Source organism: Rhincodon typus, chromosome 41, assembly GCF_021869965.1.
Source record: "Rhincodon typus isolate 14 chromosome 41, sRhiTyp1.1, whole genome shotgun sequence".
Lineage (NCBI taxonomy): Eukaryota > Metazoa > Chordata > Chondrichthyes > Orectolobiformes > Rhincodontidae > Rhincodon > Rhincodon typus.
In genome coordinates, this window is record NC_063372.1 from 9,642,758 (window position 1) to 9,666,360 (window position 23,603).

At 40.7% G+C, this 23,603-nt stretch overlaps 1 protein-coding gene across 4 annotated transcripts in view; it reads left to right on the plus strand.

Moving 5' to 3' along the window:
• Window positions 1–23,603, plus strand: part of LOC109925260 (sodium channel protein type 8 subunit alpha-like) — a 186,484-nt gene that overhangs the window by 48,485 nt on the left and 114,396 nt on the right. For all 4 annotated transcript variants that reach the window (XM_048618898.1, XM_048618899.1, XM_048618897.1 and 1 more), the window contains exons 4-6: window positions 4,897–4,986; window positions 9,767–9,895; window positions 21,938–22,029. In XM_048618898.1, coding sequence (XP_048474855.1) covers window positions 4,897–4,986; window positions 9,767–9,895; window positions 21,938–22,029 — 311 coding nt within the window. The remainder of the gene's footprint in view (window positions 1–4,896; window positions 4,987–9,766; window positions 9,896–21,937; window positions 22,030–23,603) is intronic.

Below are 23,603 nucleotides of genomic sequence, written 5' to 3' on the forward strand. Positions count from 1 at the left end.
TGTATTGTACTAAAGTTCAGGCCTAGTGCTTTGCATATAATACCATTACTAATATTTCTGTGTTTGAGTCCAATTTTTTTTCTCTATGTGTATCTTCTTTCTGTCTTGTCTGTCTATGCTCTTGTTATGCAATCATAATCGTTGCTCACATTTGGACTTCCTTCTAAATTGCATGCAGGTTTCTTAATTACTGCCAAGTTCTGTGATTGGTGGGGGAAGCAGTGATCTTGTCTGATAAATTCCCACTGTTGCCTCAGAGATTGTGCTCCCAGTTGAAACTGCTGTCCTACACCCCCAACCTGTGGCTCGAGTGGCAGAGCGGTAGTGTCACTACCCTTGAATAAGGCGGCCCAGGTTGAAGTTCCATCTGTTCCAGAGGTGTGTCTTAGATTGATTGACAGGTTGATTAGAAAATAGGTTTCAAAAAAATTGTGTTCATTAACACACGTTAGGTTTCGTTAAGAGTTCAGTCATTCCATGCAGTGAGTGCACACTGCTTCACTGAAGTTCCAAACTGTTTGGTTAAGCACAGAGACCACTGGAGAAACTCAGCAGGTCAGGCAGCATCTGCAGAGAGTGGAACAAAGTTAATGTTTTGAGTCTAGTAGTTTTGCAGAAGAGTCATGACTCAAAGCATTAACTCTGTTTCTTTCCCCACACATACTGCCAGACCTGCTGAATTTCTCTAGCATTCGCTTTTTATTTCTGATTTCCAGCATCTACAAGATTTTACCTTTATTGTTTGGTTGAGCACCTTGAAGGAACATGTCAGCTTATGCTTTTCATTTTTTTTATTGTCAAGAAAGTTGCCATCTTACAAATACACATTTGAATGCTGGATGTTTGAGGTTTTATTACCAATTTGTCCATAACTGATATTTTAAAACAAAATCCACTTTCCTTTCATTTTTACATAGCCTGAGTTTCATGACTGTTCAATATGTTGATCTAATCTGATCCAGCATAATGCCCAATTGGCAGCAGTTATCATGTTCATTTGGTACAGAGCTATTTTTGCAACTACTTTATTCAGCTGGCATTTTATTAATTCTCTCCACTCTGCTCACTAGTTACAGCTTCCCAGCCCCTTATAATTTCTCTTCCAGTAACTCTGATACTGCAGCATGCTTTTAACTGTTTGCCACAGATTGCACCATTATCTTCTTAGAGGAACAATTGAGAACAGGGTGCCCTCAGCAAAAGCTGTTTGTCAGCATAGTCACCATGATCATTCTGCAAATTTGCGCAAACATCGCAGCCTGCTTGTCCCATTCTTGTTTGCACCTATTTTCTTTTATTCTGATGACTGAGCTGATTTTGTGTCTTTGGTGCTGCGTGCACAAAATGGTGAATAGAGGATCAACTGAGATAAGAGAAGTTTGTCTCAATCCGAATGTTGGATTTTTGTCAGCTGCCACCGGGGTTTCTCATTTTACTCATGATCTGGTATGCCTTCTGAGTTGGTGCAGGTCTCCCTGTCAATTCGAGATAATATGAATTTCTGTTTGCTGTTAGACTGCTGATACTGTATTTTACTATATTGAGCAGCCTACCTGATAGCCAGCAAGGCTTCCCAACAGAGGGAGCAAGAGAACATGCTGTATTCACGAATACAGATCTCCTGAATGAGGCAATGCTGGTACTGGAACTCACACAAGCTGCCCTGAATTGAAACAGGCAACTGAGACATTACCAGAGCTCCCAAAATGTCTAGGCAATTTCAGGTCAAATTCTGTCTCCAACTGAGTTCATGACAGGTCAGTCTAAGGTCTGTGGCACACTATGAAACAGAATAGCAGTAATTTATAGATTTTGTTTCTGCAAAAATGCATGTTCAGATTGAAGGAGATGAACTCCACGCTTAATGCAGAAAGCAATGTAGGAACTGATCCTAAGAAGTTGCAGCAGGAAAGGGAAACTGAGAACCTAGCAATCGACCAAGCTGCATGCATCCAACGTGCTAAGCTAGTTCGCACCAAATCGGCAAGAAGGCTCGCAAACCACTGCTTGCAGCCTGCAGCTCACAACCAATCAGCAAACAAGCAAGCAAATGGATCACCTGCTGCCAGAGGATTAGCTATTTGCAGCCACTCACAGCCATTCCACTTCCAGTAGCCATTAACAAAATGGTGGACTTGGAGTCCCTGATTACGGGCACAGCACCAGAGAAGGTTAATTACTGTCATGCAAATAAAGGAGTAATTTTTTACATTATCTCGCAGATTGCATCGTACTCAGTTGATACAAATGTGTTTTGTAACACCAGGCACTAGATACTGGATGGATCTAATCATCTCTATGCCTCTAATATAATCAAATTTAAATAGAAAAGTATGGTTTCCGTTTTCAGTTTGTGACCTGACAGCTATGCTTCCTTCTATCACTGCAGCTGTGAGTTCTGTGTACGACAACTCCACGTTGACAGAAAGATTGAGCATGTGCTACTGCCTGAAATGTTAGAAGCAAAAAGTCAAGCCACAAATGCTGGAAATGCACATTGGGTCCATCGGCATCTGAAAGAGAAAGGTTAACCTTTTGAGTGTAACTCTTCGCCAGAGCAGGTTTTTTTTTTGTTTAGTGAATTTTGTACTTTTTAAAAGAGGTGGGAGTGATGTCGGGAGTTGGGGGTGGTTGTTGGGGAGCTGTTATTGCTGCCAGTGGAACATTTTCTATTTTGGATGCCTCATGTCATGGCAAACTCTCCCTAGCCATGTATAGTACAGGGTCATTCGAAAGCCAAGCTTTCTACGCTCTGCTTTAACAGCATATTTCAGCTACTAATTCTGAAAAGCACCCACGATTTGCAGTGAAATGACATTTTTTACCTCTCATACTCGCCATCAAGTCACCTCTTTGGGTGAGACAGACGATTAATGGTATCGTGCTATGGAGTTGTTCACATGAATCGCTTGTTCTGAGGAAATGAATTGAATTCAAATCCCCATTGTAAGGAAACTGAGCATTTCTCTGAACATTTGCGTCAAGAAATTGCATATCATAGAATCATAGCAGTCTACAGCACAGGAAAAAAAGCCCTGTAGTCCATCAAGCCTGCACCAGTCGAAAACAAGCAGGTGTAGCATAGTTTGATGCAGAGTAAAGCTTCTTCTACTCTGCACTGAAAATGTATGTCAGCTTCGTGCTGGACTTCTGGTGAGTGCAAGGTATGACATATTTTCGTTGACTATGCCAAACCATTCTTTCACTGAGGCTGCCAATTTAGTGCAGGATTAGGAGCAATTTAACTCTTTCCACAAGGAAGTGGCTGGAGTAAGACCCACATGTTCACTCCACATAGGATCCTTGCAGCCAGCAGACACGGCAGACTTTCACGTCATCAGGATGGGTACTGGAGGAAGCACTTGCTTATGAGTGGTTAACCTGCCAGCTTAGATTGTGGATTCTTGGAACAAAACCATCTAGTGTATATATGCTGAGCAATGATCTGCATCTACGTATCAACCACTGAAAGCTGGGTAACAGGAACTGAGGCAGCAATGGCACTTACAAAACGAAATTGTCATTTAGGATATAGCTGGACATCTCGGTTTCAATAATGCATGTAACTAAAGAGGTGAAACGGTGTGGATTTGCACCCGGTTCTGATGAAGGGTTACGTTAGGTTAGATTTTCTTTTTCATTCAGAAGCTGATCGGCCTGCTATGAACTTCCAGCATTTTATGTTTTAATCTGTGCGTGGATGTTCCTTTCATCATATGGTCAAACAGGCAGGAGTTGATTTGAATGGATAACAGGATTCGAGTTTCATAGAGAGCTGTTATAAACCAGGTAGTCACCTCTGCATTAGTCATCCGAATGATGCACATTCTTTGCCACTTGCAAGCCAGTCACATGTTCTGTTCTCTTCTATTAAGTTGCCATTACTCCTTTCACCAGCCCACACTGCTGCTGTGAAATCTGTGATTACAGCACTCTGCTAGTGATTGTCGTTGCGCTTTGCATTTTTATGTTGCTTCATCCGTTTTGCAAAGTGATCTTATTTATTTCTGTGTGCTATCCATTCCTAGCATGTCATGCACATGGAGTATTCCTTGGAACTTATAGACAACTAAGGCAGAAGTGGTGTGAGCAGTGGAGATCCTCTAAGAAGGCTTGGAGGCCTTGAGTTCTCACCTGCTGCCAAAAGGCAGGCTAGAGCAGTGTTTGGGATGGGGTCAAGTTTCGATTCTGGCAACTCCTTCGCTATTGAAAGATGGTCTAAATAATTCCCTCACATCATCTGAAACACAGAAGTGAGTGGAAATATTGGTTTATTCTTAAATTACTAGATTTTGCTTTTTGGGTACCATTTTTGGAGTTTTTCAAACTGCTCACTTAGAAACAGAACTCTAGTCCAGAAATTAGCCAATAACCCCATTGAAGTCAATATCAATCAATAAACTCCCTCTTCTTTAGCATCAGCTATGAAGCCACGATAATGCATGCTCACCCCAGGTCGGCCAGCCCATCAATCATATTGAGTCTTGCTGACTTGAAGCTACAAGTTTTTGTTTAGGATTGCAAGTATTTTTAATCTGCTCATTAAAATTGCCTGCATTTGTCCTGACACTGGGGGCATTAAATTAAAAGTTCAAATTTTCAATCCAATTTCTGATGAGATAACCCTGGCCTTAATCAGAAGTATCAGGGGTTGGCATCCTGGACATCTTAAAGGATCTCTGTCATGTAAGTGAAGGCTACGTTTCATACCATCTAGTTGGCAGTGTGTTCAGTATTAAGTAGCCCTATTGATTGAAATATAGAACTTAGGTAGAAACTGGAGAAAGGTATGATGAAGGTACCATGGAAATGAAACTCTGTGTGTTATGAACAAACTTTGTGGTTAAAAGTTGTGAAGCACTTAGAATAATTATGATTTCCTTAACTCCAATCTACAGTGTTCAGCATGATTATTATGGCCACTATTTTGACCAACTGTGTATTCATGACTTTTAGTAAACCCCCAGACTGGTCTAAGCAGGTGGAGTAAGTATCTCTTCTTTATTCCTCTTTTTAGAATGTTTGTTTTTGGTTAATTTAACTTTTCAAATGTGCTGTGCATGATCTGATGTTTGACGTTGTGTTGAGATGATCCCTGGGAAAGCAACGGAACCTTCTGGTTTATTTCACGAGTGAGGAAATGTTGAAAGAAACAACATTTGGCAAAGTGTGAAGTAAGTGAGCCTCACTTGTGGAATAAAATGGATGGCTCACCACTTCTGCCTGGTGTTTCCAGTTTATATAATAGATGTGAGAATAATATGTCCACTTTTTTTTAGAAAAATGTTTCTAATGGGGCTAGTTAGAAATGCAGCGGCTCAGTTTAATCAATGCCATCTGTATCATGCAAACTGGGCTCAACCCATTCTGGACATGATTTCTCTCCATCTTGGTCATTGAATCACTTCAGAATCAAATGTTGCTGCTTCCGCCTCTGAGTCAGAGAATGGAGGGTGCATGGTGGACTCCAGGCAGAAATGATCACATCTTTCATCACGCTCCCCCTGCCCCACCACCAACTGCTTTTGTCCCATCAGATTAATTCATGGTTCTATTAAAGCAACAGATCAACTACAAATTAAATTATGCGGGAGGGACAAGTAGTTCTAACTGGCATGCGATAAATACTGCATCACACTGGAGTTCAAATGGCCTCTTGTTCATATTTCTTGTTGTAGAAAAATAATGCCTGTTTTCCTCAGTTTGAATCCTGTAGTCTGACCGTGCTGTTAAGCAGGAACTGTATATATAGTAGTTAACAGTGACCTGTCATGGAGATCAAATATGACTAAAAGTATTACAAACTATTAAGAATATCTGGTAAAGAGTGAATTGAATTATTTAAAATAAGCCCTAAAATCCCATTCATCCTGAAAATGTGGACATTTGCTCTCATGTATTAGAGCAAATTATCACTCAGAATAGACTTCGAAGAACTAGGCTGAAGCATGATTTATGAACTGGGCTTTCTAAATTACTGTGTGTAACCATTTCTCAACAGTGACATACTGGCAACATGGAGTTGCAGTAACTTTTGCAATGCAAAGTTTCACAAATCCTTTAAGTAGAAATTTGGGGTTTCTCGAAACCTGGACAGCTTTGTTGGCCATTATAGTAACGAGGGATTAATTTTTGAGGACATGGACTATCAGTTTTGATGGAACCATTCTCGGAGACAGCAAATGAAACACGTTACCCTTGTGTGAGAAGCCATGTGAGTGACCATGCTGCTTTTCCTCCTAACACTCAGTTTGTTTAAAACTGTTAGAGAAATATTTGGTATTTATCTTCAAAACGTAGTGACCACTTCTCTCATGACCTGAAAGCAGAAAGTACCACCTGGTGCTCAACTGAACCATGCAGATAAGACCAGTAGCAGATTAGAAAATAAGAGCAGGAATAGGCCTTTCAGCCATTTGAGTCTGCTCTACCATTCAATATGATCATGGCTGTGATCATCCAACTCAGTCCCCTGTTACCAGTTTCTTCCCATTATCCTTTGATCCCTTTAGCTCTAAGAGCTATATCTAACTCCTTCCTGAAAACATTCAATGTTTGGCTTCAACCATGTTCTGTGACAGAGAATTCCACAGGCTCCCCTCTCTCTGGGTGAAGACATTTCTCCTCATCTCAGTCCTAATTGGCCGACCCCATTTCCTTAGACTGTGACCCCTGGTGGTGGACTCCATGGTTATCAGGAACATCCTTCCCGTGTTTACCCTGTCTAGTCCTGTTAGAATGTTACAGGTTTCCCCTTCATTCTTCCAAATTTTAGTGAATATAGTCCTAACTGATCCAGTCTCTCTTCATATGTCACTCCTGCCATCCCAGGAATCAGTCTGGTAAACCTTTGCTGCACTCCCTCCATCGCCAGAACATCCTTCCTGCATCTACCCTGTCTAATTCTGTTAGAATTTTACAGGTTGCTATGAGATTCCCCCTCATTCTTCTAAACTCCAGTGAATATAGACTTAACTAATCCAGTCTCCTCTTAAAACATCAGTCCTGCCATCCCAGGAATCAGTCTGATAAACCTTTGCTGCACTCCCTCCATCGCCAGAACATCTTTTCTCAGATAAGGAGACCAAAACTGCCCACAATACTCCAGGTTAGGTCTCACCAAGGCCCTCTACAATTGCAGCAAGACATCCCTGCTCCTGGACTCAAACCCTCTCACTATGAAGGCCAACAGACCATTTACCTGCTGTACCTGCAATGCTTACTTCCAGTTACTGGTGTACAAGGACACCTAGGTCTAATTGCACCTGTCCTTTTCCCAATCAGATAATAATCTGCCTTTCAGTTCTTGCTCGCAAAGTTGATAACCTCGCATTCATCCACATTATACTGTATCTGCCACGTATTTGCCCACCTGCTTAATTTGTCCAAATCACACTGAAGCATCTCTGCATCTTCCTTAGTTTGCCCTCCCACACAGCAATACCCTACTAGTCACTGACTGAACATAAGAACTAGGAGCAGGAGTAGGCCATCTGGCCCCTCGAGCCTGCCCCGCCATTTAATAAGATCATGGCTGATCTTTTTGAGACTCAGCTCCACTTACCCGCCCACTCACCATAACCCTTAATTCCTTTACTGTTCAAAAATTTATCTAGCTTTGCCTTAAAAACATTCAGCGAGGTAGCTTCAACTGCTTCACTGGGCAGGGAATTTCATAGATTCACAACCCTTTGGGTGAAGAAGTTCCTCCTGACCTCAGTCCTACATCTGCTTCCCTTTATTTTGAGGCGATGCCCCCAGTCCTAGTTTCCCTGCCTCCACCTTATCTATTCCCTTCATAATCTTATATGTTTCTATAAGATCTCCCCTCATTCTTCTGAATTCCAATGAGTATAATCCCAGTCTACTCAGTCTCTCCTCATAATCCAGCCCTCTCAACTCTGGAATCAACCGAGTGAATCTCCTCTGCACCCCCTCCAGTGCTAGTATATCTCTTCTCAAGTAAGGAGACCGAAACTGCACACAGTACTCCAGGTGTGGCCTCACCAGGACTCTATACAGCTGCAGCATAGCCTCTCTGTTTTTAAACTCCATCCCTCTAGCAATGACAGACAAAATTCCATTTGCCTTCTTAATTACCTGCTGCACCTGCAATCCTACTTTTAGCGATTCATGCACAAGGACACCCAAGTCCCTCTGCACAGCAGCATGCTACAATTTTTTACCATTTAAAACATAGTCCATTTTGCTGTTATTCCTACCAAAATGGATGACCTCACACTTATCAACATTGTACTCCTCTCAACTGCCTCTCGATAAATGATCCGTTTGTTCTTTCTTGGTTTTCTGTCTGCCAACCATTCTCTATCCATGTCAGTACACTACCCCCTATCCCATATGCTTTAATTTTGCTTCAATTTTTTTACGATGGACCTTATCGAGCGCCTTCTGAAAGTTCAAGTAAACCACATCCATTGATTCCCCCTTATCAACTCTACCAGTTACATCCTCAAAACAAAATTCCAGTAGATTTGTCAACATGATTTCCCTTTTGTAAATTCATGCTCACTCTGTCCGATCTTGTCACTGTTTTCCAGGTGCTGTGCTAATAAACCTTCTAAAAGGAACTCTAGTATTTTCCTTACTACCCTCGAGATTCCTCACACTGAGTTAGTTGATCTTAGCCAGACTGATGGGGCACTATGGATGCCTTGACTTGGAAGGGGTAAAAAATTGACCAATGTTCCCAGCCCTGAACAATATTTGGCAATCTCTGCTGGAATATGTATGCGTTTGTATTAACATGGGCATGTCACTCGTCATGCCAACTTATGGTAAAATAGTTTGAAGATGTATCTCATCTAGTTTATCCACGAAGAATAGCCATTCACACTGGAGATCGATCGGAGAATTTTTGGAGACTACCCCAGAACTGGTAGAGAGCAAGCAGAGAAGGATATCAAAATAATGTGCCTTAAGCTTCATAGGATGCTGCAGTTCCTGCTAGAGTAGGACAGGGAATAGTTACTGCCAGTAGAGATCATGATGTCCAGTGACAGCGTCAAGACTTTGAATTTGTTTTAATTGTCTATTCATTTGGAAATGGAGTTAACTTCTACACTGTAGTCAGCAGACCTCTTCCTGCCCTTGGTCTGAGCTGTGGTTTGTTTAAAATCTGCTGAAAAACTCCAGACATGAAGGACAGTGCTTTAGAAGATGTCCATTGCATATTTTCATGCTTCATTGTAGTACTGTTCATTTTATTTTCAAATTAGTTTCAAAATATTTCTTCAATAGAACCCAACCTAAAACAGCGAAATTCTGGTTGATGACTGGTGTGGCTGATATTCTCAGTGTTTCTGTTAGTAAAGGAATTTATACAGTAAGAGGCCATGTGGCCAGCCTCAAAGCTTAAATAAAAACACATATTTGGCAAGCCAGGCAGTTAACTTTCAGTCTTCATGTAACTAATGCTTCTCCATGGCAGTGCCTCCACCAATCAGAGTCCATTTGCCAACCAATTAGCACTCTCCTCTCATTCAGTATCAATGTTGTTTTCCCTTTATATTGGTATTTCTTGTGAATTGTCCTGAAGAATACAAAGAGTGCTTTAACAAAACATGTCTTTTTACAGCAATATTGAAAAACACTATCCCTTAATTGTTCTTTTACTTGAAAGAAAAGTGCTATCCACTTTCCTTTTCAATTTGCTGATACTATCTGGGTCTGCTATCTCACTGGGCAGTCTGATCCGTGCATTCATCACCCTTTGTGAATAAACATGGTTTTGTTTCTTCATTCACAGGTACACATTTACCGGCATTTATACATTTGAATCTCTTGTAAAAATGATTGCAAGAGGATTCTGCATAGATAGCTTTACATTTCTACGTGATCCATGGAATTGGTTGGATTTCAGTGTAATAATGATGGCGTAAGTAATTTTTCATCTCTACATTGTATAGTTTGTGATTCAGAGCATATTTATAATTTAATGACTGACACATCAGTAAAATTTGATGTTTGAACCTGCATGAAACGTTGGCATCTTCATTTAACATTCGATAAAGATAATTTATTCAAATTTATAATAAACCAATTGCTTTCAGTAACGTTACCAAACCTCCAAATGTTTAAGTCAGTGTAAGTTTCAAAGTTTGCTGTACCTCCAGTTTAAGGATTGCAGCTGATGATGAGTTGACTGATACAAAGTTTGCTGAAATGGCAGTTCCGATGCCTGCAAGGTTTCAGAGCAGACTTGTAGTAGCACTGATGCTAGCTCTATGTTATATGGATCTAATTTTACCCAGCAGGATTTCTATTGCATTGAACTCGACTTGGAGGCCTAGAGGAGATCATGAAGATGTAAAGGTTACAATGTTTAATGCAAATAATGAAAGATGTTTAGCAACCTGACCTGTTTAACCTACAAGGTGTGGTGATACTGACATTGATACAGGCACTTGTCAATCCATGAGTATTGTGATCTTGTAGATCTCAACAAGAAACATGTAATATCATTTGTTGTTATTTATCTCTTGATGTTTCTGTTCCTTTTTTGTTGTATTCATCTGGCTCAGCAAATTGATGCACTTGAATCACTGTTATTCAGATTGCTAAATACCTTTCAAAACAGAAAATGAGTTGTTGACACGCCTTGTTCAAGCATCTGACATTGCACAGATAATTGTCTAAGCAGTGCTTAAGTGAAAAGAATGACCACAATTATTAACCCTTTGAGTGCTAATCTGGAATATTGCACCATGCAGCATCTTTAACATGTCCTTTCTCCACAAGGATGATACTCTAGTTCACAAAGAACAGCTCATTTAGAACACAGCCAGTGTTTATCAGGGAGCAAGTAGCAGAATAATTGAAAGTGTAACGTCTCTTTTGAGGCAATGTCAAGTTGTTGCATCATCTTGCATTGCATAGGCTTTGTTTAGTTCAAGAACTATCCAGTTTCTGACTCCTGACTGATCTGTCAGCCTCTTGATAGCTGCTGTCAGAAAGGGCACTGTGCTGATGAACAGACAAATACATCACTGGAGAATCTTATCGGTGTGTGTAAACCTGCAGGTAGCACTTCACAGTCTTACAGATGTAGCAACTTGCAAATGCAGGTGAGGTGCAAAAACAGCAGACTGAATGGAAAAAAGTAACAAAGTTTGGCTGATGGTTTGAAGTGCAAACATCAGCACTGCTTTTGGGCGTCACTATTATTTGTACAGAATATTTTGGAATTTTCAACTCCTTTCTGTGCTAAAGAATATTAAAATAGCATTGAGAAGGAACAAATTTAACATAAAATGGAACTGCAAGGTATCTTGTTGTAGCATGTTACAACAGACTGGCATACTATATGACAACAGCAAATTAGTTTGCAAGAAATGATTTGACATTGTAGCCAAGTTAAGTGGTTGGAAGAGGTGATTGGAGGACAGATGTATGGAACAGGGAAGAGCCCAGCTTTTCTTCTGGAGCTTAGAGGGATACCTCTGCTCCACTTGGCCCACAAGGAGACCAAAAATAAATACAGTCTGGCTCCTGATTGCAATCGTGGAAGTTGTATATATAATGTTACATTGACAGTGCCCACTCTACTGATATCGCAGTGTCTGTGGGTTGAGACAAGGAATTCTATTCCAGCTTTTGGAAGGAGCAGATGTATTTGTATCAGCTCCCCTAGGTCCAGGTAATTATATCTAACCAAATACTGTTGTACCTATTGCTATCCTGCACGAGACCCTCTTGTTATCTGAGAGTTGTGCCTCTTCTGTAGGTATTCTATGTTTTTGTATCCTCTACCACTAATCACTAGCTCAAGACAAAGCAAACAAAAAGGATTGTTGGCAGTGAATTATTTAAAACAACCCTTACTCAGAAGCACATACTAATAAGAGGTGGCAAATACCACACAGTGCAGGAGATACCACATCTGACCCCATCACGATGCAAAGAAATTCTGAAAATCCAGAGAAAAGATTAAAATTTCAAGCATGCAAATTTATCACATTAAGAGCATTGCCACTCTTAAGAGTCAGTTAGCAACTGAAACACAATTACCTACATAGAAAGACACTAACAAGTAGGGAAGCAACAAAAAGGCCAATCCTCCACTTGAAAAGCAAAATTCCATTCAGAGGTTGGTAAGAAGTGCTGGGGCAAGGTGTAGACAAGGAAAAGAAAGGAAATCCAACCTCACTCACAAAATACAGAGGTCTTAGCAAAGATGGCTCTGTAAGGAGCGAGGAAGGCTCTAAGAGGTAAAGTTAGAGATTCCTAAGGGAAGGGGGAACAACTTTATAAAAAATGGTGCACAGACTGGAAAGAGAAGGCAAAAAAAAGGAAGTTAAAAAGAGTTCTCACCACTTGCATCAAGCATTGATGCCATTGCCATTAAGCTTCATGAGGTGCAGTTTCAAGGAACAGTGAAAGGGCCAGAAACTAAATTTAGACTAGGGCTACAGAGTCAGGAAGGTCTCAGAATTGATTTAAGCTGAAATCAAGCAAATTGAAGGAAATCTTGTGAAAGAGTCTAGCAGAAGAAGAAAGTTAAGAAAAATTAAAGATTTAACATGACTGGTACTAAGCAATAATTAAGTCATGATTTTGGAATGAAGATTTTAAAAGGCTGCAACTGGAGAACTTCATTTAAAAGTTTGCGTAGAAGTAGACGCTTGGATTTAGACTCTGAAAGGCAGGAAGTGGGATGTTTGGCTGCAGAATGCAGGAAAACCCTAGAAGAAATGAGAAGCCACCATTTTGATTAATAAAAAGATGGCAAAACTCAAGCAGTAGCAGGATACAGTATTACAAAAGAACAGATTTTAAAAAGCTTTAAAGCAAGCAACTTGTGACCGAACAACCAGTAATACAAGTTACAGCTTTATTCAAGAATTTAATACAGTTTTACAGAAGTACAGAGTTAAAAAGACTAGCAAATAAAGGAACTTTTGCAACATTTTTATGGTACAGAGTCTAGCAAGCTCTGCAGTTCAATTCAAAACAGTATTATGAATACAAGCTTAGAGAACAACAGATTTCAAGCAATTGAAATGATACAGATTGAAAATGTCTTTATAGTATTAAGGCTAATCAGCACATTGAGAAGAAATGGAACAATTATGAAATACTTCCAAGCAGATTCAAGGTCAGAGAAAGACTAAACCAAATATAAAATTGGACTTCATGGAGGTGACCATTTTTCGGATACAGCATTGCCTCAAAATCAAACACTCCGTGCAGAAGAAATGCACAACTACAAAGACACGGGAAGGGAGGAGGATACACATGCAAATACTTTTAATGTGATAAAGCAAGCTCCTTAAGAAAATTTCTGAAGAAGGGTCTAGATCCAAAACATCAGCTTTCCTGCTTCTCTGATGCTGCTGGGCCTGCTGTGTTCATCCAGCTCTACACCTTGTTATCTCAGATTCTGCAGCATCGGCAGTTCCCACTATCTCTCCTTAAGAAAAGATACTTAAGGCATTTATAGGGGAAATTAGTACTCTCAGTGATCCAGGTTGCATAGAACTTGTTTATGTCAGTGGATATCCAATTCAAATTTAATACCAGTCCCGAAGTCACTATCCTGTCAGACCAGTCACCATGGCTAAAGAAGCAAAAGCAACAACCTACAGCAATGAAACTATGTACAGTAGGTGGAATAACTGTTAAGAGTATAGGAATGCCAGAAGTTACACTACAACACAATGTACATGAATTGAAAAGATGTGCGTTGTTCTCAGTCAACTGACTTCACTTCTGAGCATGTGCACATGGCACAACTTCAACTTACTTAGCAGAGGAGTTTGATGACCTCCTGGAGAGGAATTGATCCAGAAACAAACTGTTGTTGACTAACTAGGGGAGGTGATGGCCTAGTGGTATTATCGCTGGACTGTTAATCCACAGATCTAGGTAATGACCTGAGTACAAATCCCACCATGGCAGATGATGGAATTTGAATTCAATAAAAATCTGGAATAAGAGTCCAGTGGTGACCATGAATCCATTGCTGATTGTTGGGAAAAACCCATCTGGATCACTAATGTCCTTTTGGGAAGAACTGCCATCCTTACCTGGTCTGGCCTACATGTGAATCCAGACCCACAGCAATGTGGTTGACCCTTAACCACCCTCTGGGCAATTAGGGATGGGCAATAATTGTTGGCCTAGCCTACATGCCCTTATCTTGTGTGTGAATAAATTTAAAAAAGAACTGGTCAAGCGGCAACCAGTAGAAAATTTCTTTGGGATTCCTAGATTCATGACAGCATCCAAAAAGTAGAGAGAATCTCTTGAGATTGCTTACAACAGCATGGGAGGAATGTTTCATATGGCTGAGAAGAAATGATGGCCAGCAAGCTGAGAGGTACAACCAAATTTGCCAAGGAGTGAAGAGTGTCCAACAGTCTCTGCTACCATGTGCTAGTGTTGTGTTGCAGGATGACCAGACCAGAAATCCAGCACATTAGCTGAAAGCACATACTTTAAGTGAGAGCACGTCAAGATTTTGGATGAGCTATGAGTGTATGACAAAAGACTAGCCATTCCAGCTTCCCTTTGGGAAGGTGCATCAGAAAGAATATACAATGTGGGGGTAATGGGGGGAGCACTTGTGCATTCCCAGGTGTACAAACAGTAAGTTGTGTGGTGGCCAGAGATCTCAGAAAAGGTTGAAGATCTCGTGTCTTGTTGTGCAGTCTGCAATTATATAGGATTGGCAATCTGGAAAACACTCTCGCCATTGCCAAGGGTCGAGCAAAAACAGACACTCAGCAAAACGGGCAAAGAAGCAAATACTGGCAATAAAAATGTGATCTACAAATTGAGGCAGATAAACTGCAACCTACCTCATCACAATCAGACTGGCATCAACAGATTTAAGGCACTAGTGAAGAAGAGGCAACTGTCTCGTCTAAACGTCCAGGATACTGCAAAAAAGAGACTACCTCTTCCAATTTGAAAGCTATTGCCTGGCCTACCAATCCAGGATACAACAAAGATGAAAGTACTTGTTTCAATAGAGCAGCCAACTTCCATGATGGACGTTCATGAAATTCAAGGTCCCCAAATGATGATATGGGACAACTACATGAGATAGCAGGGAAGAGCTCCTCTGCCAAGGGAATTCTGGAGATTAAGGGTATGGCCTCCTGATAAGGTGATCAACAATGACATCTGCAGAGAACAATGCCCTCTGAAGAGTATCCGAGAGATAAATGATCCACAGATCATGACTGGAGTCAACAGTCCTCAAGCAGCAGGTTTACCATTCTTTCAAGGCTGAAGAGATTCATTTGGAGAAAAATGTGCAACATCCTGATCAATTGCAATTGTGAAGCCAGAGGCTTTGGGGGTAGCTGAAGCAGTGGTAAATGTAGTAGAGTTGTATATATGATTAATGTTATAGGTTAACTATATTTATATACATGATTAGTGTTATGGGTTAACTATAAGGGACACAACTTATAGGGAAATGTTGTATAGGTAATGGTTTTGAGGGGTTAATGTTCATGTTAGATTAGCTTCTCTCATTCTACTGGTAACACACAGTCTGTGGGTGGAGATGAAGTGTTCTACTTTAGTTTTTGAAGGGATCAGATATATTTGTACCCGCTCCATAAGATCCAAGTATCTATGCCTGAACAAATGTAGTTGTACTTACTGCTATTATGCAATAAACCTTCTTGTTATATAAGGGGAGGCAATGGCCTAGTGGTATTATCGCTGGACTGTAAATCCAGAGACCCAGATAACGCTCTGGGGACCCGGGTTCGAATTGGCAGATGGTGGAATTTGAATTCAATAAATATCTGGAATTAAGAATCTAATGATGACTGTGAATCCATTGTCAATTGTCAGGAAAAACCCATCTGGTTCACTAATGCCCCTTAGGGAAGGAACCTGCCATCCTTACCCTGGTCTGGGCCTACAAGTGACTCCAGACCCACAGCAATATGGTTGACTCTTAACTGCCCCCTGAGCAATTACGGATGGGCAATAAATGCTGCCTGGTCAGTGACACCCTCATCCCGTTAATGAATAAATAAAGAAAATACCTATTCCGTAGATACGGAACAGTGATGTATTCTTCACTACTAATTACTAGATAGGCCCAAGATAAAGCAAAAACAAAGGAGGATTAGGCTAATGAATTATTTCAAACAGCCCTTGAATGGTCATCTGGGAAAACAGCACAGAAGCCATGGAAACTTGATTGTGGAAACCTCAGCTTAAAATTGCAGACAGGTTCTGGTGTGGCACTGATTTTACCCAGTTGCAAATCTAGTACCCATCATGATATTTGGTGGATTAGGAAATGCTTGTTGAAACTTTGGAAGATAACATCATCAATACAACAAGCAGCAACTTTACTCCATTGACTTTCGAACAACATGCTGCCACAGTCCTGAGGAGTTGTCCACTGAGCAAATGAGGAATGAATTAAAGATACCTTCAAAATGCTGTTTGATGTAAGAATAAGGTGGTTATGTTTTCAGAACTTCAACTTGTACACTGGCTGTGAGGTAGGCCAAGATTAGGGTTTGAGAACTCCTTGATGCTCAGGAAATGTTGGGTGTTCGCCACAGGCTCAGAGTAAAAATGCCCAAGAGAGTGCTACCTGGGGAGTGACGTCTGGTAGTGATATTGTTTTCATTTGAACAACAAAGACGTAGGGAAGCAAAGCACAAAAGGCAAGCAAGAAAGACTGGGTAGTCGTAGCAAAATTAGACAATTCGTTCTTGTCTGCACAATGGAAAGCTATGTAGGATTGCGGTTGGACTCCACAGCCATGTTGGAATACACAACAGGTAACTCGTCACTTGCAAGAAACAGCAGTCTTTGATAAGGAAGAGAAACAGATCATGTGTAAGAATGCACTTATGTCTTTATCAACATTTTTACGAGTTAGTTGCAAGAACAGAGGAAATCTCCTGCTCCTTTATAATAGAAAGAGGTGGATATACATTCCTGTTTAGTTAATCGTATAGGAATTTGGAGAATGAATTGTTGCCCACAGTGACCATCCCAGACTAAGTATAGGGGAGTCCTGTCCCAACAGCTGATTTGTAACATTAGTTTTCATGAGACCATTTTATTACTTGCAGCACACTGAGCTACATCACAACTGTTTGCTGCACCCCACCTTCTGAGACTAACAGCAGGACAGAGTGTGAAATGAGCTCGACTTGTGTTTCTTATTGAGACTGGATGAGGTGTTTTGTTGTAATGCAGTGCAGAAAGTTAGCACCTTCCAAACCATAAGACATAGGAGCAGAAATTCGGCCATTCAGCCCATCGAGTCTGCAGTGCCCTTCAATCATAGCTGATAAGTTTCTCAAACCCATTCTCCTGCTTTTTCCCCATGACTGTTGATCCTCTTCACAATCAAGAACCTATCTACCTCCGTCTTAAATGTACTGAATGACCTGGCCTCCACAGCCTTCTGTGGCAATGAGTTCCAAAGATTCACCACTCTCTGGCTGAAGAAGTTTCTCCTCATCTCTGTTCTAAAGGGCCTTCACGTGACTCTAAAGCTGTGCCCTTGGGCCGTAGTCTCTCCGGCTAATGGAAACAGCTTTCCAATGTCTGCACATCCAGGCCATTCATTATTCTGTAAGTTTCAATTAGATCCCTCCTCATCCTTCTAAATTCCCCCAAGTATAGACCCAGAGTCCTCAAATGTTCATTATATTTTAAGCTTTTCATTTGCGGGATCATTCTCGTGAACCTCCTCTGGACCTGCTCCAGGGCCAGTACATCCTTCATGAGGTATGGAGCCCAAAATTGCTCACAATTCTCAAAATGTGGTCTGACCAGAGCCTTATAAAACATCAGAAGTACATCCCTGCTTTTATATTCTCTTTCTAAATAAATGCCAGTAGTGTATTTGCCTTCCTAACTACTGCCTCAATCTGCAAGTTAACCTTAAGCGAATCCTGGATTAAGACTCCTAAAGTCCCTTTGCACTTCAGATTTCTGAATTTTCTCCCCATTTAGAAAATGTGCATGACTTCACACTTTCCCACGTATTTCATCTGCCACTTTTTTGCCCACTCTCCTGACCTGTGTAAATCCTTCTGCAGCCTCCCCACCTCCTCGATACTACTTGTCCCTCCATCTATCTTTGTATCATCTGCAAACTTAGCCAGAATGCCCTCAGTTCCTTCATCCAAATCATTAATGTATGAAATGAAAAGGTGTGGTCCCAACACTGACCCTTGTGGAACACCACTTGTCACCAGCTGCCATCCTGAGAAGGACCCTTTTATCCCCACTCTCTGCTTTCTGCCAGACAGCCAATCTTCTATCCACGCTAGTACCTTGCCTCGAACACCATGGGCCCTTATCTTACTCAGCAGCCTTCTGTGCAACACCTTGTCAAACCCACGGTCACTTCCATCTAGAAGGACAAGGGCAGCAGATACATGGGAACAGCACCTCCTGCAAGTTCCCCTCCAAGCCACTCACCATCCTGACTTGGAAATATACCGCCATTCCTTCAGTGTCGCTGAGCCAAAATCCTGGAATTCCTTCCCTAATGACATTATGGGTCTATCTACAGCACATGGATTACAGTGATTCAAGGAGGCAGCTCACCGTCACCTTCTCAAGGCCAACTAGGGATAGGCAATAAATGCTGGCCTAGCCAGTGATGCCCACATCCCATGAGTGAATGAAAAAAAAGTTCAGCTAGTGAATTGCATCGAGTCACATGATTGGAATGATGAAACATGAGGTCCAATTTCTTAGGATTTGAAAGGCGACTGCTTTGAAAAAGGAGATGCAACATAGGCCTTTAAAATAATGTAACTTATATAACGTGTCTCATGAGCATTGGACCAGAGAGGAATAATGCTTCAAAATCCTGAAGCCCAAGACATGAATTAATGGACAAGGCAATAATTGCATTTTTGCTCAGTAGCAGCAGTGGAATATACTTCTTTCATCAAGCTTGCTCTTGTATGATCACCATTTTCACCAGCCTCTCCCACAACCATGACATTGGGTGTGGTTTTGCCAGCATCCTGTTTGAGGGAAATGTGTGAAAATGCTTTCTTGTTCTCAGCAGCTGCTGATCCAACTTGGGAATCAGAGCCTTTGCTGTCCCAGATCGATAGTCAGCATAGTGGTGATGTGCTATTAGTATGCTCAAGCTGGAACAGGAGCAGCATGTACAGAGAGCTGACCATGTTTTGGATTAGTACAAAGTCTAAGTCTTTAATCTCGTTCACGGAATTGAAGATTGATAACGGCCAGTGTTTTGAAATTGGGTGTCTTGACAGGAGCTGCTCAATGTTAACGGAACACTTTTGGCTGAATAGCACGAGCTTTGGCTGTAAAAAGAAAACATTTGTGATCATCAACAAGAAATGTCAAGACATTGGAGTATTGTGGACAGTTTTGGTCACCTCACTTGAGGAAGGATATAATTGCATTGGAGGCAGTTTAGAGAAGGTTCACTCAATTGATTCCAGAGCTAAGGGATTTTTCTTATGAAGAGAGGTTGAGCAGTTTAGGCCTATACTTTCTAGAGTTTAGAAGATTGAGAGGAGATCTAATGGAAGCATATAAGATGCTAAAGGGGATTGACAAAGTAGATGTAGAGAGGATGTTTCGTCATGGGGGGCAGTCTAGAACGAGAGGTAATAGCTTTAGGATAAGGAGTAGTAGATTTAAAATAGAGATGAGGAGAAATTACTTCTCTCAAAGGGTTGTGAATTTTTGGAATTCCCTACTCCAGAGTGCAGTGGATGCTGGGACAGTGAGGTAAATTTTAAGGAGGAGATAGACAGATTTTTAATTAATAGGTGGGTTAAAGGGTTGTGGTGAGCGGGCAGGAAAGTGGAGTTGAGGCTGAGATGAGATCAGCCATGATTGTATCAAATGGCGGAATGGGCTTGAGGGGCTGAATGACCTACTCATGCTCCTGACTGCATTTTCAGCAATTGGCATAATTGCACAAACCTTGGAAACTGTCATCTAGCACAGACACTTCAGAGATCCCAATGAAAATCTAACTTACCCAAACTCGAGATGTAACAACGCCAGAAACTAAAATAGACTTGATCACTATGTGTGCAAAGACCTGATTTAACTTGTCGAGAATAGGGTTTAACTTTCCTGCTCCTCAGATGCTGTCTGACCGGCTGTGCTTTTCCAGCTCCACATTTATTGACTCTGGCTTCCAGCATCTGCAGTCCTTACTGTCTCCAAATTGACTGAGTTAAAATCTGACTTGAATGTTGAAATCAAATGTTTGCTTTTAGGCCTTTGGTAGTTGAATCCTAAATGTGAAAAAGTGTGATCAAGGATATCTTCTGTCATCCTCTTAGCTGGACTTAAAGCAATTAACCAATGTGATATAGACAGGAGGCTGATATTGAGTTTGTTGTATAGAACAGTTGAGTCTATAAGGACAGGCTGAATGAATTTACTGCATTTGGTGAGGAACTACAACCTGCAAATATGGACAATGTACTCAATTTCATATGCCTTATTGTGGGAAAGAGCTTTAAATGTCCTACATAATGGGCATTTGATGGCTAAAATGAAAATCTGTCATTGCAATGGCTCATGATTAGCAGTGGTTGAAATGACCACTGGAGTCTTCCAAGGGCTGATGTTGGAACTTGAGCTTTGATTAATCTGATGAATTAATTGTAAGTAGAATATATATGTTTGTCGATCAGACTAAAACGTGGGAAGGCAATGAGCCCTGCATGAGAAAGAGATTTACAGCGATACTGAGGATAGAAATAAATGTCATCGAATACAGCAAAGTTCACTGATAATCCCCATTTGTATTTAAAAGTAATAAGGCTATTTTTATCATCAAGAGAATAGTATTAAAAATCAGAAGGAAAACTTGTACATGATATTTGAAACAACCACTGACATCATTGTCATGTTGTGTGCTAGCAATTTGGACTGTCTGTGGATAAGTACATATCCACTGTGTAAGGCTTTGAGACCACATTCAATATATTGCATTCAGTTTTGGTCTCTTTTACTATATTACCAGATATGATGTTCCTTTGTCTGCTATGTAAAGCATATGTCTGTTATTGCTGCAGGTAATTTCTTGCCCCGTGCAGACAAAAATACAAACGGAAATTGGAAATGGTACAAAGATGAAGAACAAAGATGATACAAGGACTTACATTGTGTTCCTGACCCTGGATTCATTCTCAATCTGGGGGAAAGAAGGAAGATATTAGTTAACTCCTTAGAATCATGGATACTAATAGTCTTTATCCAAGTTTAGACAAGTTTTTTGAGCTGAGAAACTCAGAAGTACTATTGATATGCAAGCTTTGAGACTGTGACAGCAAGAAAATGACTGCCCCTATTTGGGTCCAAGACGTTACTCATGTTACTGACTGGAGGGATATTGCTCAAAAGGGATCTAGGAGTTCTGGTTAAAGACTAGCCTGCAGTCAGGATTCTCCTAAAAGGAAAGTATAGGTTCCAAACTGTTTTCTTTGTGGAAAAAGGATTGAAGTTCTCCTAAAATACACGATGGGATGAGAAAGCAGATCACCTCCAAAGTGACTCATTTGCACGTTATCATTTAAAAAAAAAACTTATAAATAAGTCATCACAGGCCTGTGAACTCATGAAAACAGAATGAACAAAGCATGCACACAATGAAAGACGCAATTTTTAATGTTTTTTAAATGATTTGCTGAACATTGCTTTGGTGCAAAATGTAGCCATGGTCCTCAAAGGGTTAAAATATAACCATAAATAACTGTGATTTAATTCTGCAGGTATGTAACAGAATTTGTAAACCTAGGCAATGTTTCAGCTCTTCGCACTTTCAGAGTATTGAGAGCTTTGAAAACTATTTCTGTAATCCCAGGTAAGAAGTCTGTGATCGGTGTTAGGTGTTGAGTAGGCCCTGTGTACCTCTAGTTGTTTTGTGTCTTGTCATTGTGTTTGTGTGTGACCTCCCTCATTGCAGATATGTGACAGAGTTTGTGGACCTTGGCAATGTGTCAGCATTGAGAACATTCAGAGTTCTCCGAGCTTTGAAAACTATCTCAGTCATTCCAGGTGAGAGCCCGTTTAAACACGAAGGCTGACTTTTCTTGTTTGCAGTACAAAAATCTTTCAGTATATTGATATTGCATGAGAAACTCATCAGCTCACTTGCTTTGCACTGCGTTGTGTTAAGGTGTTCGCATTCTGACCAATGCTTTGAATTCAGTCAATTGGTAGACATTGTTTGATTTCACTGGAGATGTGCATGAATGGCTCATTAGAAAAGATCTGAGCTTTTCCCAAAAACGTAGGTGTTACATTTGACTTGAGTACTTTGGGCTGAGAATGGGGAGAAAAAAACAACTAGGCCTCGAGCATCCTGATCACTATCCAGTGGACCCATACCCTTGCTGTTTGGGCAAGTTTAGAATTTGGCTCCCTCCCTCCAACATCGCTCCTTTTCGTGCTGATTGAGGTTTGTACTTTGGGTTTACATATGAAAGAAATAATCAGTTGAGCAAGGCGCCATGGGGTACTTGGTACTCAAGGGAAATGTATCCCAAGATTGATTCAGTGCCTTGAGGGAGAAGAGGGGAGGACGTAAAGAAAAACACAGCTGCTTGAAATAAAGATTTGCTGCCGTAAAGAGCCAGCTATTTGAATGCCACTGTATTCCCATTTTCTTTCTTTGTGTGTTTTCCTAGGTCATGGACTCTGGTGAAGGGTTTGACAGTTGACTGTTATGCATCTCCTTCACAGCTACTTTCACTGGTGTGCTGGGCCATCTGCTGAAAGTATGCTCTAAGGTAGAAAACCTGCTGAGGAGGTTGTCATCTTTCAGTCAAACAGCCCTCCTGTTTCTTCACCCAGTGCTGCACCTTTGAATAGAGGGTAGAACGTTGCAGGGCATTGAAATTGCAAGGTCATCTGAGGATGGGATTCTAGTCCATATCTTAGTTTATAGCACTAAGAATTTGAGCTTAGGAGACTATAATAATTATGTTGTTCCTCACTCTCCGCATAAATTAAAACACCTTGCATCTATGTATGATCAGAGGTGGCACTTGCACAGTTGATTTAAGACTTGCAGTGCAATAAGCAGCCTTCTATCAGCACTGAAGATTAAACTGTTGCTGGTGAAGACTAACCTTTCCTAGGGATTCCTCGCACTGTGAGTGCTTTCTTGATAGTTCGTTCTCAACATTAGCCTGATGATCACTAACTGATAAGTTCCTGTATTGCCAATGACGATGGATTCTCAAATATATCTTAAACAAGTCTGCACATGAAATAGTTACCATTCTTGTTTTCTTATGAAACTATATTCACCTGCATGGCAGATAATGATTTACAACATTAATGCTTCTATTTTTAAATCTGGTGAGATAGCTCAAACTTACTTTGACTTTTACCTGCATTTTTGATTATTGTTGACCCAAAAAAATTTTGATATGAATTAGTATTTCACATTTTCATGTAATTATATTATTGATTCAGTCTTGGTGTTTAAGAGATGTGTATGTGATGTTAATCTAACCTGCTTGTGTCATTCCCTATCAATTTGTACTTTTGCTCCCTTATTTCAAGGATTCTTTGCACGTTGATCAACTCTATTCTGCCTCTGCCACACTTGGGTTATACTTTTC